At 44.6% G+C, this 16,265-nt stretch overlaps 1 protein-coding gene across 2 annotated transcripts in view; it reads right to left on the reverse strand.

Moving 5' to 3' along the window:
* Positions 1-16,265, reverse strand: part of LOC139226240 (integrin alpha-E-like) — a 244,876-nt gene that overhangs the window by 193,413 nt on the left and 35,198 nt on the right. The window contains exon 1 of one of the 2 annotated variants that reach the window (XM_070856862.1): positions 8,862-8,883. The exons of the other annotated variant lie outside the window; for it this stretch is intronic. Within the exon in view, the coding sequence (XP_070712963.1) occupies positions 8,862-8,868 (7 nt within the window). The 5' untranslated portion in view covers positions 8,869-8,883. Of the gene's footprint in view, positions 1-8,861; positions 8,884-16,265 lie in introns of those variants that run through there. 2 annotated transcript variants of the gene reach the window in all.

Below are 16,265 nucleotides of genomic sequence, written 5' to 3' on the forward strand. Positions count from 1 at the left end.
AGGTTCACCACTCTCTGGGTGAAGAAGTTTCTCCTCATCTCGGTCCTAAATGGCTTACCCCTTATCCTTAGACTGTGACCCCTGGTTCTGGACTTCCCCAACATTGGGAACATTCTTCCTGCATCTAACCTGTCTAAACCCATCAGAATTTTAAACGGTTCTATGAGATCCCCTCTCATTCTTCTGAACTCCAGTGAATACAAGCCCAGTTGATCCAGTCTTTCTTGATATGTCAGTCCCGCCATCCCGGGAATCAGTCTGGTGAACCTTCGCTGCACTCCCTCAATAGCAAGAATGTCCTTCCTCAAGTTAGGAGACCAAAACTGTACACAATACACCAGGTTTCCAGGTTCCAGGTGCAAATCACGGCGAAATCAAATATTTAGCCAGAGCACGCAACTTTTGCCAAATGAAAGTTCACGAGGAGCGTTCGTGCCAACTCTGGCGTTGCACCACACAATTTGTGCACTGGAGCTGAACGTTCTGGCACTAAAAATAAAACATGCGCAAATTTTTTTTTTCTTCCCGTACTTCTGGTCTGCTGTCCAATCGCAAACGCAAATGCAGGACATGGCCACGTGCATGCACAGTATATGTGGAGGGGAATCAGCCATTTTAAAATTGGATTTTGATCATGGACAACAAGGAGTCAAGATAGCATACCAGGCGATTTAGCCATGAGGCCAACGAAGCTCGAGTGAGGGCTGTGGAGAGACGATGGCAGGAGTTACATCGCAGGGGTGGATCTACACCCCTGCCATCCATTTTTAAATCACATATGGAGGGAAATCGCTGAGGAGGTCTCTGCCTCACATACAGTGATCAGGAGTGGCAAACAGTACCGAAAATAGTTAAATGATCTTTCGAGGGTCATTAGAGTACAATTTTTATTCATGCACTCCTTCATTACTTCAATTATAAATCTGACATACTATTTGTTCTCATGCTTTTGGTGCCCTTCAGCAATTTGTGGGTTGCCTCCTAAAATGCATAATACAAAGGTAGGCTGAATTTGGCACCCTATTTGCCATGAATGATCTTTACACATTAAGATGTCTCCCTGATGAACCATGTGCAACTTCCAAGGCCATTAAACAGAGAAGTGTATTACATTCAGACAGTATGCTGTAAGTGCTTTGGTGGCTATCTGTGTGTGCCACAAGAGCAGATGGACCCTTTTGTAACCATTCCCATTTTCATCTTTGCAGGCAAAGAAGTCTCACAATCGCTGCGAGGACAGGCAGAGGTCCGCCTCAGACCCTGCCACTCACGGACATTGAGGAGCGAGTGGCAGGCCTCATCAGAGCCTCAGGGCAGGCAACTGCCACTGGGGGTGCTGACCCCCGCTTGCACACTAAGGGTAAGTCCTGCACACTCCCTGAGCTGGGTTGAGGCAATGTCCTACAGTGTCTGTAGACTAGGGTTGGGGCAATATCCTGCAGTGTCTGTAGACTAGGGTTGGGGCAATATCCTGCAGTGTCTATAGACTAGGGTTGGGGCAATATCCTGCAGTGTCTGTAGGCTAGGGTTGGGGCAATATCCTGCAGTGTCTGTAGACTAGGGTTGGGGCAATGTCCTGCAGTGTCTGTAGACTAGGGTTGGGGCAATGTCCTGCAGTGTCTGTAGACTAGGGTTGGGGCAATATCCTGCAGTGTCTGTAGACTAGGGTTGGGGCAATGTCCTGCAGTGTCTGTAGACTAGGGTTGGGGCAATATCCTGTAGTGTCTGTAGACTAGGATTGGGGCAATGTCCTGCAGTGTCTGTAGACTAGGGTTGGGGCAATATCCTGCAGTGTCTGTCGACTAGGGTTGGGGCAATATCCTGCAGTGTCTGTAGACTAGGGTTGGGGCAATATCCTGCAGTGTCTGTAGACTAGGATTGGGGCAATATCCTGCAGTGTCTGTAGACTAGGATTGGGGCAATATCCTGCAGTGTCTGTAGACTAGGGTTGGGGCAATATCCTGCAGTGTCTGTAGACTAGGTTTGGGGCAATATCCTGCAGTGTCTGTAGACTAGGTTTGGGGCAATATCCTGCAGTGTCTGTAGACTAGGGTTGGGGCAATGTCCTGCCGTGTCTGTAGACTAGGGTTGGGGCAATATCCTGCAGTGTCTGTAGACTAGGGTTGGGGCAATATCCTGCCGTGTCTGTAGACTAGGGTTGGGGCAATATCCTGCAGTGTCTGTAGACTAGGGTTGGGGCAATGTCCTGCAGTGTCTGTAGACTAGGGTTGGGGCAATGTCCTGCAGTGTCTGTAGACTAGGGTTGGGGCAATGTCCTGCAGTGTCTGTGGACTAGGGTTGGGGCAATATCCTGCAGTGGCTGTAGACTAGGGTTGGGGCAATATCCTGCAGTGTCTGTAGACTAGGTTTGGGGCAATATCCTGCAGTGTCTGTAGACTAGGGTTGGGGCAATATCCTGCCGTGTCTGTAGACTAGGGTTGGGGCAATATCCTGCAGTGTCTGTAGACTATGGTTGGGGCAATGTCCTGCAGTGTCTGTAGACTAGGGTTGGGGCAATGTCCTGCAGTGTCTGTAGACTAGGGTTGGGGCAATGTCCTGCAGTGTCTGTAGACTAGGGTTGGGGCAATATCCTGCAGTGTCTGTAGACTAGGGTTGGGGCAATGTCCTGCAGTGTCTGTAGACTAGGGTTGGGGCAGTGTCTGTGGACTAGATGTAATGGAGTAGGGGCGATCCTTCAAATCAGCCTGTGCAATGCAACCTTCCTCATGTTACCCTGCCCCCTCCCCTGCAACTAACCACTCATCTGTTGCTTTCTACTTCCAGATGAGCAGCCACAGCATCCCTCAAAGCAACACTCCATGCCAGGCCATCGTGTGGAAGAGGAGGAAGAGGATGAAGAAGAGGACGAGTTTACAGATTAGCCGACTCCGGGGCAGATGCAATCCACCCCTCCTTTACCACAAGCACTCACCTCGTCTGAGGACGATGATGTAACTTTCGCAGGATTTGAGTCACCCGAGGCTCCTGGGACACGTGGCGTGCAGCAACGCAGTTCTGGGGTCGAATCCCATAGGCCATCTCTCTGGAGGGCGAGTCGGTAAAGTCGGTCTGCTGACAGACAGGCCGCCGTGGAACTGGATATGGTGGGACTGTCCCGGGAGAGCATCCACCTCACCAGTCAGCTCCTTGATGTCTTGGGTAGGATTCCCTGACCATCGAGACTCTCACTGCGACCATTACGGAAGTAGGGTCACAGACTGTCGGTGCGAGCCGTGAAACCTGCGAGGCCATCAGTGCCCACACGAGGCTGGTGGCCTCCTGCACTGACACTGGAGTCCCGGAGTGTAGCACAAAGCCAAGGGCACCCTGAACCTTGGGGAAGCCAACAACTCATCCAAAACCCACAGCTCTCTGATTCTGTGCCTCCCTGGTCATTGGGAAGTTTATGAAGTCCACCCTGCATGTGTACAGTGACGTAGTCACCTGACGAATGCTGCAATGTGTAGCGTGCTGCACATGTCCCCCACTGATGCCTGAAAGGAGCCGGAGGCATAGAAGGCAAGTGCCACAGTCACCTTCATCTCAGCGGGCAGTGCAGTCCTGTTGCTGCTGGTAGGCTGCAGGTCTGTCTGTATGACCACCTATTTTCGGAAGCGCAGCCTTCTAAGGCACTGTGCTTCAGAGAGCTGTCGGCATGAGCGATGTTCCCTGTATGCTCATGGGGAGTAAGGCCTCCTCTCCATACGTCTGCAACCGCTTCGATTACAAAATGATCATCAATAAGCCTTATTCCAGCTCAACGCCATATAAATATAGCAGCCAGGAATAATGGCTGACATAGCATGGCCCTCATCTTTTGAAATGTCCTTAAATGTCCTTTAAAACAAACTATAAACTCACATAAACTTCATAATCAAAAGTATGCAGTAAGGCAGCGTTCTTCTCCCAATGCTTTTAATCACTCAGAACTTCGGCTTTCTCCTCCGTTTTCAAGATGGCGCCGTTAATGCTGGTGCGCCTGGGGTCCGACTGCTTTTTGCTGGTGGGTTCCCGGGCGGACGCTAAATCAGGCGATATGCTCGAAGTTTCCACTTGGGGCGCTAGCGCAGCAATGCACGCCGATTTACATCATCCAAACGGTCAAAACAGCTGGCGGACGCTAAGTTTTAGCGCCGCCGCAAAATCATAAAAACATAGAAAATAGGTGCAGTAGTAGGCCATTCGGCCCTTCGAGTCTGCACTGCCATTCAATATGATCATGGCGGATCCTCTATCTCAACACCATATTCCCGCTTTTTCCCCATACCCCTTGATGACTTTTGTGTCTAGAAATCTATCTATCTCCCTCTTAAATATATTCAGTGACTTGGCCTCCACAGCCTTCTGTGGTAGAGAATTCCACAGGTTCACCACCCTCTGAGTGAAAACATTTCTCCTCATCTTGGTCCTAAATTTCCTACCCCGTATCCTGAGACTGTGGCCCCTTGTTCTAGACTTCCCAGCCAGGGGAAACATCCTCCCCGCATCCAGTCTGTCCAACCCAGTCAGAATTTTATACGTTTCAATGAGATCCCCTCTCATTCTTCTAAACTCTAGTGAATACAGGCCTAATCGACCCAATCTCTCCTCATACAACAGTCCTGCCATCTCAGGAATCAGTCTGGTGAACCTTCGCTGCACTCCCTCAATGGCAAGTATATCCTTTCTTAGGTAAGGAGACCAAAACTGCACACAATACTCCAGGTGTGGTCTCACCAAGGCCCTGTATAACTGTAGTAAGACATCCTTGCTCCTGTACTCAAATCCTCTTGCAATGAAGGCCAACATACCATTTGCCTTCCAAACTGCTTGCTGCACCTGCATGTTTGCTTTTAATGACTGGTGTACAAGGACACCCAGGTCCCTCTATAAATCGACATTTCCCAAGCCATCGCTATTTAAATAATACTTTGTCTTTATGTTTTTCCTACCAAAGTGGATAACTTCACATTTATCCACGTTATACTGCATCTGCCATGTGTTTGCCCACTCACTCAACCTATCTAAATCGCCTTAAGAACAAAAGAACATAAGAACATAAGAATTAGGAACAGGAGTAGGCCATCTAGCCCCTCGAGCCAGCTCCGCCATTCAATAAGATCATGGCTGATCTGGCCGTGAACTCAGCTCCACTTACCCGCCCGCTCCCCGTAACCCTTAATTCCCTTATTGGTTAAAAATCTATATATCTGTGACTTGAACACATTCAATGAGCTAGCCTCAACTGCTTCCTTGGGCAGAGAATTCCACAGATTCACAACCCTCTGGGAGAAGAAATTCCATCTCAACTCGGTTTTAAATTGGCTCCCCCATATTTTGAGGCTGTGCCCCCTAGTTCTAGCCTCCCCTACCAGTGGAAACAACCTCTCTGCCTCTATCTTGTCTATCCCTTTCATTATTTTAAATGTTTCTATAAGATCATCCCTCATCCTTCTGAACTCCAACGAGTAAAGACCCAGTCTAATCAATCTATCATCATAAGGTAACCCCCTCATCTCCAGAATCAGCCTAGTGAATAGTCTCTGTACCCCCTCCAAAGCCAGTATATCCTTCCTTCAGTAAGATGACCAAAACTGCACACAGTACTCCAGGTGCGGCCTCACCAATACCCTATACAGTTGCAGCAGGACCTCCCTGCTTTTGTACTCCATCCCTCTCGCAATGAAGGCCAACATTCCATTCGCCTTCCTGATTACCTGCTGCACCTGCAAACTAACTTTTTTTGGGATTCATGCACAAGGACCAAAAAGAGTTTCATACCAAAAAGAGTTTCATGCACAAGGATCCCCAGGTCCATCTGCATCTCAGCATGTTGTAATTTCTCCCCATTCAAATAATATTCCCTTTTACTGATTTTTTTTTCCCAAGGTGGATGACCTCACACTTTCCGACATTGTATTCCATCTGCCAAACCTTCGCCCATTCGCTTAACCTATCCAAATCTCTTTGCAGCCTCTCTGTGTCCTCTACACAACCCGCTTTCCCACTAATCTTTGTGTCATCTGCAAATTTTGTAACACTACACTCTGTCCCCTCTTCCAGGTCATCAATGTATATTGTAAACAGTTGTGGTCCCAGCACCGATCCCTGTGGCACACCACTAACCACCGATTTCCAACCCGAAAAGGACCCATTTATCCCAACTCTCTGCTTTCTGTTCGCCAGCCAATTCTCTATCCATGCTAATACATTTCCTCTGACTCCGCGTACCTCTATCTTCTGCAGTAACCTTTTGTGTGGCACCTTATCGAATGCCTTTTGAAAATCTAAATACACCACATCCATCGGTACACCTCTATCCACCATGCTCGTGATATCCTCAAAGAATTCCAGTAAATTAGTTAAACATGATTTCCCCTTCATGAATCCATGCTGCGTCTGCTTGATTGCAGTATTCCTATCTAGATGTCCCGCTATTTCTTCCTTAATGATAGTTTCAAGCATTTTCCCCACTACAGATGTTAAACTAACCGGCCTATAGTTACCTGCCTTTTGTTTGCCCCCTTTTTTAAACAGAGGCGTTACATTAGCTGCTTTCCAATCCGCTGGTACCTCCCCAGAGTCCAGAGAATTTTGGTAGATTATAACGAATACATCTGCTATAACTTCCGCCATCTCTTTTAATACCCTGGGATGCATTTCATCAGGACCAGGGGACTTGTCTACCTTGAGTCCCATTAGCATGTCCAGCACTATCTCCCTAGTGATAGTGATTGTCTCAAGGTCCTCCCTTCCCTTGTAGCACCTTTGCATCCTTCTCACAACTCACAACCCCACCTAGTTTTGTGTTGTCGGCAAACTTGGAAATATTACATTTCGTTCCCTCATCCAAATCATTTATATATATTGTGAATAGCTGGGGCCCAAGCACTGATCCCTGTGGTACCCCACTAGTCACTGCCCGCCATCCCGAAAAAGACCCGTTTATTCCTACACTCTGTTTCCTCAGTTAACCAATTTTCAACACATTACCCCCAATCCTATGTGCTTTAATTTTGCACATTAAACTCTTACGTGGGACTTTATCAAAGGCCATCTGAAAATCCAAATACACTCCATCTACTGGTTCTCCCTTATCTATTCTATCAGTTACATCCTCAAAAAACTCCAGTTCCTTTCATAAATCCATGTTGACTTTGTTTAATTATCTAAGTGTACCATTATCACATCCTTTATAATAGACTCTAGTATTTTCCCTACTACTGATGTCAGGCTAACCGGTCTGTAGTTCCCCGTTTTATCTCTCCCTCCTTTTTTAAATAGTGGGATTACATTTGCCACTCTCCAATCTGCAGGAACTATTTCATAATCTATAGAATTTTGGAAGATGACAACTAATGCATCTACTATTTCCATGGCTACCTCTTTTAGTACTCTGGGATGCAAATCATCAGGCCCTGGGGATTTATCTGCCTTCAGTCCCATTAGTTTCTCCAGCACTCTTTTCTTACTAATTATCATTTCCTTTCATTCCTCTTGCTCACTAGACCCTTGGTTCCCTAGCATTTCTGGGATGTTATTTGTGTCCTCTTCCATGAAGACAGAACCGAAGTATTGGCAAAAATTCCACCCAGCGCAAAATCTAAATGGGACGTAAATCAGCCAAAAATCCAGCCCCACGTGTTTAAACTCAGAAATATCAAGATTTAGGTCACTGCATGATTCAGGGAAATTGCATATCTGAAGCTGTGAACATTAAGGAAATGTTAAGACTTGTGACAACAAGGAAAAAGGTCAGATTACAAACCTTTTCAAATAAAAGGAACCATGTTTATCTTTAAGACTGACATGCTGTTTGAACTGTAATGATCTCACTGATATACATGTTATGAACATAAACCATAAGCTCATAGAACTGCTCTTGATCTCACTTTACCCAAAATTGTAGACAACTTAAATTCCCCATTTGACACTGTTCTGTGACGGGCAGTAAATCAAGCCCATATGGCTGTAGTTCCCAGTCCCCCTATGCTAATTCCATTTATATCATACATATTTCTTGCAAATTTGAAATACATAGAAGCAAGCCATGTTCAGACAATGTGATGAAGCAATTTTAAAATGCTCACAAAATGCAATGATCTGTAGCTAGAGCAATAGAGTACTAGGCTACAGCCTTTATGCACTAGCTATGCAATACAACGCTCAGACCACAACATGTAATTAACTCTAGGCTTCACACCATAAACAAAAATTACATGCATTGGTAATGCTACAGAAAAAAGCAACAACTTGCATTTATATAGCACCTTTAACGTAGTAAAACATCCCAAGGCGTTTTAGAAACACATCTTCCACATCAGTTGTCAATTGCAACAATGCAGAATTACATTTCGTGGATGCAGATTTAAATCTCTAATTAAAAGTCTGGTAATTAAGCATGTGTCTGCTGATAAAAAAGTTATAATTGGTCCAAATAACCACTGTCCTTTGTTATCCTTAGTAATTGGCTCCATTTTCTGATTGATTAAATATGAATTAATCAAAAGAGGCTTCTGTCATTGCACAGATTGCTACTAACCAGTAACCAGTGTAAAACCAGCCAATAAAATCCTTCAATTCTTTTTCAAGCTACAGTTCAAGAGCCAGCAACTGCAACAAAACAACCAGATTAGTGTTGTGATTTTTTTTTTAAATTATTTTATCTGCTTGTGGAATGAAATAAAAGATGTTCTACTGTAAAGATATAATTATTATTTGTGTGAAATTTTCTTCATATTTTAAATTTTAAATGAAGTTGGCTGTGGTATTGTATTGCTTCTGAAGATGAAAGTGGAATCTTATGGAGGCATTAAGCAATCCAGTTCCTTAAAGCAATTACCAGAATTTGAAATAAAAACATGGCAGACCCTTAACTGTACCTCCCATGTGCAAAAACCACCATATCCCGTTCAGCCACGATCATATAATTAGATACCAGGCAGTAAAGGCACATTTCTAAACACAAGATACTCAGACCGCTTCTGGGAGCAACCAGCACCACTATAGCCAAAAGTTAAGTGCCGGAAACTTGTATTATCAGTGGCACATGAACAAAGTGATACAGTTTAAGGCCTGTTTATCAACAACAAGCAAATCAAGATCAATTCAATAACTGCCAGTTATGACATGTTGTCCTTTTATTTCAGTCAAGAAAAGAACTTTGACAAATGACATAACCGTATCATTATTCTGCCATAGGAATGATGTTATGTATGTTAACTGGGTTTTACCTGCCACCGGAGGGTGTGACTGTCGGAGTCCTAATGGTCACTGGCAGACACGTGCAAGCCTTGTATATAATGTTGGCAGCCATGTTGAATCCCCACTTTGAGAATAAATAAACTGCCGTAAAGTCATGCCTGAACTAGCTCACCGTACTTAGCCTCGTGGAGTTATTCGATATTTAACAATAGCAGCATAGAATGATACTTAAATATAACAATCCAGGGTCACGAAAATAGACTCAGCTTCACTGGATACAGTGAGTTTGACGTGGTGCGGCACTTGATCTTTGCACTTTCCTTCGTCAGCATACATTGCAAAATTAAAATCTCAGCCATATAATAGTTTTAAGACTGCAGTTCATGTTCAGTGTCTCCTATAGAAAATATTCAGAACTAAGCAGGCTCATCAGTGATGAGTGAGGAAGTGGTGTGTATGCAGCACAGCTTCGATCTAGCTGTACCAGCATTTGAGGTTAATGAGGTGGATTAAACTAACAGACTGCAACCCACCATTTCTGCTTTAGATTCTGTTACAACACAGCTCACTTCTCTCAGAGGTTAACCTCAATAGGGAATCAGACTTAGCAGGCTTTTAGCTGAAGTGACTTTGGACAGGAGTTTTTGTTAATTAATAGCGTGGTTAGTAAGTGGAATTTGATTCTTGTGAGCCTTTGGTGCTACTCAGAGTTCAGGCTAAACCTATGCACATTTAAGTAAGTCACATCAGGATGGCAGCACAGGGGACCCCATGATGTGTGTGGAATGTTATATCTGGGTCACCATAGACCCTCAGTGCATCGAGGCAGTGCAGGAGATGTGTGGAGACTGATATACGGCTCTCATACACCCTGAGTGTATCAGGGTAGTGCAAGAACACTGTGATGTGTGGAGTGTGATATATGGTTCACCATACACCCTGAGTGCATTGAGACAGTGCAGGAACACTGACGTGTGGAGTCTGATATATGGCTCTCATACACCGAGTGTTTCAGGGCAGTGCAGGAACCCTGTGTGGAGTGTGATATGTGGGCCACCATAGACCCTCAGTAGACTGCTGCTTATTTGCATTGCAAGAAAATCAAGTCTCTGGAGCAGAGGATCTTTGTGCTCGAGTTGAATTGGCTCTCTCCGCAGCATCAGAGAAAGGGAGGCGTTTGTGGATCGTACTCTCCAGAGTGAGGTCACCCAAGAAGCAGTGCTAGATGATTCAGGACACAGGGATAGTGTAGAAATAGAGCAGTAGGTGGACATCTGCAGTGCAGCAAAGGTAGACATGATTCAAAGGTCGAACCAGCACCGAGTTACTGGATTGTCCAATAGATATGGAGTGTTGGACATGAGGTGGACAGTGATTCAGAGGAGGACAGTTATGAGCAACGTCATGGCACCATGGAGCAAGAGTCTGCCCTGAGGTGGGATGAGCACAGATAGACTATACAAATAAGAGAATGGTAGTAGTGGGAGATTCTATAATCAGGGATACAGACAGTATTTTATGCAATCATGATTGTGAAGTCCCGAGTGGTATGCTGCCTCTCTGGCACCAGGATGAAAGACACCATGGAACAGCTAGAAAAACTTTGGGAAAGGGAGAGAAGCCAGCAAAAAAAATTAAATAAGAAAACCACGAAAAAAGCTTAAGGGTCAACCTTAAAAAAGGAATTGGAGTCAGGATTGATTGCTATGTATGTTGATGGGCCAGCAAGTGGCAGATGTGTGAGGTAATGCATAAGGAATGGGATTATACACTTAATGGAAAGATGCTGGAGGCAATGTTCCCTCTAATTTTTTTTCGTGCATGGTCCCTTTAAATTTGCTGCGCGGCCATGCATGCATGCTGTCTTCCAACAGGAACAGCTTTGTGAGCGGCCTGCGAGGGACCTCCCGATACTTGTGTGGCCATGCACCTGCGCACCTTCAGCAGATGTGGATGAAGTGAGATACCAAAGGGGTTCAAATGCATAATTCCTTGAAAGCAAAAATGCAGTATAAAAAGCCATTTTGGGCATAAAATTCTAAAGGTTGAAATTAGTACAGAACATTGGCTAGACCACAGTTTGAGTACTGTGTGCTGTTTTGGGTGAACCATTATAGAATCGAATCATAGAATGGTTACACACGAAAGTAGTCCATTCGCCCATCCAGATTCTGACCCAGTCCCACTTCCCTGCCCTTTCCCCACAGACTTGCAATTTTTTTTCCTTTTCCAATTCCCTTTTGAAAGATAAAAATGAGTCATTTGTTTACAAAAATGAACAACCCCAGCATCTCCAGTATATTAATGTAACTGAAGTCCCTCATTCCTGGAATCACTTTCGTAAATTTTTTCTGCATCTTCTCTATGGCCTTCACATCCTTTCTAAAGTGCGGTGCCCAGAATTGGACACAATACTCCAGTTGGGGCCGAACCAGTGTTTCATCCAAGTTTATACCTCTATTTATGAAGCCCAGGATCCCATCAGCCGTTTTAACTGCTTTTTCACCCTGTCCTGCCACCTTCAACGATTTATGCACACATACCCCCAGGTCTCTCTTTAGGCTTGTACCATTTAGTTTATATGTCCTCTCCTCATTCTTTCTACCAAAATCCATCACTTCACATTTTTCTGCGTTAAATTTCACCTGCCCCGTGCCCGCCCATTTCATCAGCCTGTCTCTGTCCTCTTCAAATCGATCACTCTCCACCTGATTGTTCACTATACAGGTTGAGCGTCCGAAATCCGGAGTTTCAAAATTTGGAATGTTCCGGAATTCGGACACCAGGCCGATCCGTGGCAGGATCACCTGGAATTCGGAAAATGATCCGAAATCTGGACATTTTTTTTTAAACCAATTACCGCTGCAAGTTGGGCCTAGGAAAGGGGAAAAACACCACAAAAAAAAATTCCAAAAAATACAAATACACAAAACCCTTACCACCTACTAAATCGCTGAAAAAGAATTCAAAAATAAAAACATTAACTTACTTTTTTTTGCAGGTCTTCAACACAGGTTTTTTCCAGCCGCCGACACCTGACCTGCAGCCGAACCTGGAACCGCCGACCCCTGACCTGCAGCCGAACCCAGAACCGCCGACCCCTGACCCGGAACCACCGATCTGACCCGGAACCGCCGACGCTGCCGAATCCAGAACCGCCGACCTGACCCGGAACCGCCGACCCCTGACCCGCAGCCAACGCTGCCAAACCCTGAACCATCGACCCGACCCGGAACCGCCAACCCGGAACTGCCAACCCCTGACCCGCAGACCCGACTCGGAACCGCCGACCCCTGACCCGCAGCTGACGCTGCCGAACCCAGAACCGCCGACCCCCGACCCGGAGCCGACGCAGCTGAACCCTCAGCTGCCGACCCCCCTCCCCCCCCTTACCTCATTCCAGGTGTTTCTGGATTTGGGACGTCGGAAAGACGTTCCAAAATCCGGAATGGACTTGGTCCCAAGATTTCCGGATTTGGAAGCTCTACCTGTACTTCCAGATTTTGTGTCATCTGCAAATGTTGAAATTGTGCCCTGTACACCCATGTCCAAATCATTAGTATATATTAAGAAAAGCAGTGGTCCCTGGGGAATACCACTGTATACCTTCCTCCAGTCCAAAAAACAACCGTTCACCACTACTCTCTGTTGCCTGTCACTGAGCCAATTCTGTATCCAGGCTGCCACTGTCTTTATCTGCTTGAGGAATTAGATAAAAGATGTTCTACTGTAAATATATAACGACTAGATTATTTGCTTGTTTATTATTTGTGTAAGAAATGTTCTTTATATTTTAACCACAAATGAAGTTGGCTGTGGCATTGTATTGCTTCTGAAGACTAAAGTGGAATCTTATGAAGGCAAAAACCAATCCAGTTCCTTAAAGCAATTACCAGAATTTGAAATAAAAACAAGGAATGCTGGAAACACTAGCTATGAGGAAAGATTGGATAGGCTGGGTTTGTTTTCCTTGGAACAGAGGAGGCTGAGGGGAGACCTTATTGAGGTGTATAAAATTATGAGGGGCCTATATAAACTGGATAGAAAGGATCTATTTCCCTCAGCAGAGGGGGCAAAACCCAGGGGACATAGATTTAAAGTAATTGGTAGAAGGTTGAAAGGGGATTTGAGGGGAAATTTCTTCACCCAGAGGGTTGCGGGGGTCTGGAACTCACTGCCTGAAAGGGTGGTAGAGGCAGAAACCCTCACTACATTTAAATAGTATTTGGATGTGCACTTGAAGTAACCTACAGGGCTATGGACCCAGAGCTGGAAAGTGGGATTAGGCTGGATTGCTCTTTGTCGGCCGGCACGGACACGATGGGCCAAAATGGCCTCCTTCTGTGCTGTAACTTTCTATGATGTACAGCACTCCTTCAGCACTGCACTGGAGTGTCAGCCGAGATTTGTGTGTTCAAGTACCTGGAGTGGGACTTGAACACACAACCTTCTGACTCAGAGTTGACAGTGCTACCCACTGAGCCACAACTGACGTAGGTATGGAGCTGGGAATAGAATCAGAAGAGCTGGCCCGAGGCACAAGCACTAAATTTATCACGCATGTCATATGTTGGGCCCCAAAGCATATTTTAGAATATTGTTTTGGTCGATTTTCTTTTCCTCCACCCCACCTCTTCTTCCCTCTCCTGAATAAACCGACGTACTGGAATAGTTCCACCAGTGCCAGTAGCCCTCCACTACTTCCCTCAAGTGGCTATTCTTCATGTGTAAGCCTACACAGTGAATGTAAACATTCCGTTTAACCATTGATCAGATGTGGAAAGCCAGTTCTAATTCTTTTCCTCCCCAGCCCATAGCAACTACCTTATCGTGGGAAGATGGCAATTGAAACTAAACAAAAGCAACTCTTACGAGTTAAGAAATGTTAACTATGTGCCACTAGAGGTTTCGCTCCTCATACAAAAATCCATTTCAGAAATATTTAACAGATTTTACACCTTTTAACAGGAATAATTATTTTCCATATAGTGAAGTGTTAGCTCCTAAAGCAGAACTTTGCAATGAGTTTAAAAACTATAATTTGATAATTGCACGCAAGATTCCTAAAATGACAGTAATGGTCTAGTCAGTCACCATCTGAATATTCTGCGTTTGTGTTCCCAATGGACTAAGTCCAAGAAAGCAGTCTGTTCAGAGAATGTCAATATCCCACACAGCATCCTCCGCATGTCCAATGTACAAATATGAAACCATAAAATAGATCTTCTGATCATCCATCGACAACACTTGGCTGCATATTATAGTCACACTAGAGGAAAGGGTCGTTTCAAGTTGGTTTATGGTTTCTTTTTCTTCCATTTCTTTGTTTCAACACCCATTTTTCTCTTGTGTAGAATCTTACTCTCTGTCTTCTTTGGGTGTTCAGCTCCATCCAAGGGAGTCAATTTTATTTTATTTTTCTTTTCTTTACAATGTTTATTGGTAGCTGCATCTTCTTTCATGATTGAATTTCAAATTCAGATGGAGGGTGAGAAAGTTGGAGCTCTAACCAGCGTAATAAGCTTAAATAAAGGAGACTATGAAGGTATGAGGGCACAGTTGAGTAAAGTGGACTGGGAAAATAGATTAAAATGTAGGACGGTTGATGAACAGTGGTGTACATTTAAGGAGATATTTCACAACTCTCAAGAAAAATATATTCCAGTGAGGAGGCAAGGGTGTGAGAGAAAAGATAGCCATCCGTGGCTAACTAAAGAAATAAAGGATGGTATCCAATTAAAAACAAGTGCACACAAAGTGGTCAAAACTAGTGGGAGGACAGAAGATTGGGAAGCTTTTAAAAGCCAGCAAAGAATGACTTAAAAAATGATTAAGAAAGGGAAGATAGACTATGAAAGTAAACTAGCGCAAAATATATAAAACAGATAGCAAGAGTTTCTATAGGTATATGAAAAGGAAAAGGGTAGCTAAAATAAATGTTGGTTCCTTAGAGGACAAGACCAGGGAATTAGTAATGGGGAACAAGGGGATGGCAGAAACTCTGAACAAATACTTTGTATCAGTCTTTACAGTAGAGGACACTAACAATATTCCGACAATGGATAGTCTAGGGGCTATGGGGGGAGGAACTTAACACAATCACAATCACTAAGGAGGTGGTACTCAGCAAGATAATGGGACTAAAGGCAGATAAATCCCCTGAACCTGATGGCTTGCATCCTAGGAACTTAAGAGAAGTAGCGGCAGGGATTGTAGATGCATTGGTTGTAATTTACCAAAATTCCCTGGATTCTGGGTAGATTCCAGCAGATTGGAAAACTGCAAATGTAACGCCCCTATTTAAAAAAGGAGGCAGCCAAAAAGCAGGAAACTATAGACCAGTTAGCCTAACATCTGTGGTTGGGAAAATGTTGGAGTCCATTATTAAAGAAGCAGTAGCAGGACATTTGGAAAATAATTCGGTCAGGCAGAGTCAGCATGGATTTATGAAGGAGAAGTCATGTTTGACAAATTTGCTGGAATTCTTTGAGGATGTAACGAACAGGATGGATAAAGGGGAACCAGTGGATGTGGTGTATTTGGATTTCCAGAAGGCATTTAACAAGGTGCCACATAAAAGTTTACGGCACAAGATAAAAGTTCACGGAGTTGGGGGTAATATATTAGCATGGATAGAGGATTGGCTAACTAACAGAGACCAGAGAGTTGGGATAAACGGTTCATTCTCTGGTTGGCAACCAGTAACTAGTGGGGTGCCGCAGGGATCAGTGCTGGGACCCCAACTATTTACAATCTATATTAATGACTTGGAAGAAGGGACTGAGTGTAACGTAGCCAAGTTTGCTGACGATACAAAGATGGGAGGAAAAGAAATTTGTGAGGAGGACACAAAAAAATCTGCAAAAGGACATAGACAGGCTAAGTGAGTGGGCAAAAATTTGGCAGATGGAGTATAATGTCGGAAAGTGTGGGGTCATGCATTTTTTGGCAGAAAAAAATCAAAGAGCAAGCTATTATTTAAATGGAGAAAGATTGCAAAGTGCTGCAGTACAGCGGGACCTGGGGGTACTTGTGAATGAAACACAAAAGGATAGTATGCAGGTACAGCAAGTGATCAGGAA

Source organism: Pristiophorus japonicus, chromosome 16, assembly GCF_044704955.1.
Source record: "Pristiophorus japonicus isolate sPriJap1 chromosome 16, sPriJap1.hap1, whole genome shotgun sequence".
NCBI lineage: Eukaryota > Metazoa > Chordata > Chondrichthyes > Pristiophoridae > Pristiophorus > Pristiophorus japonicus.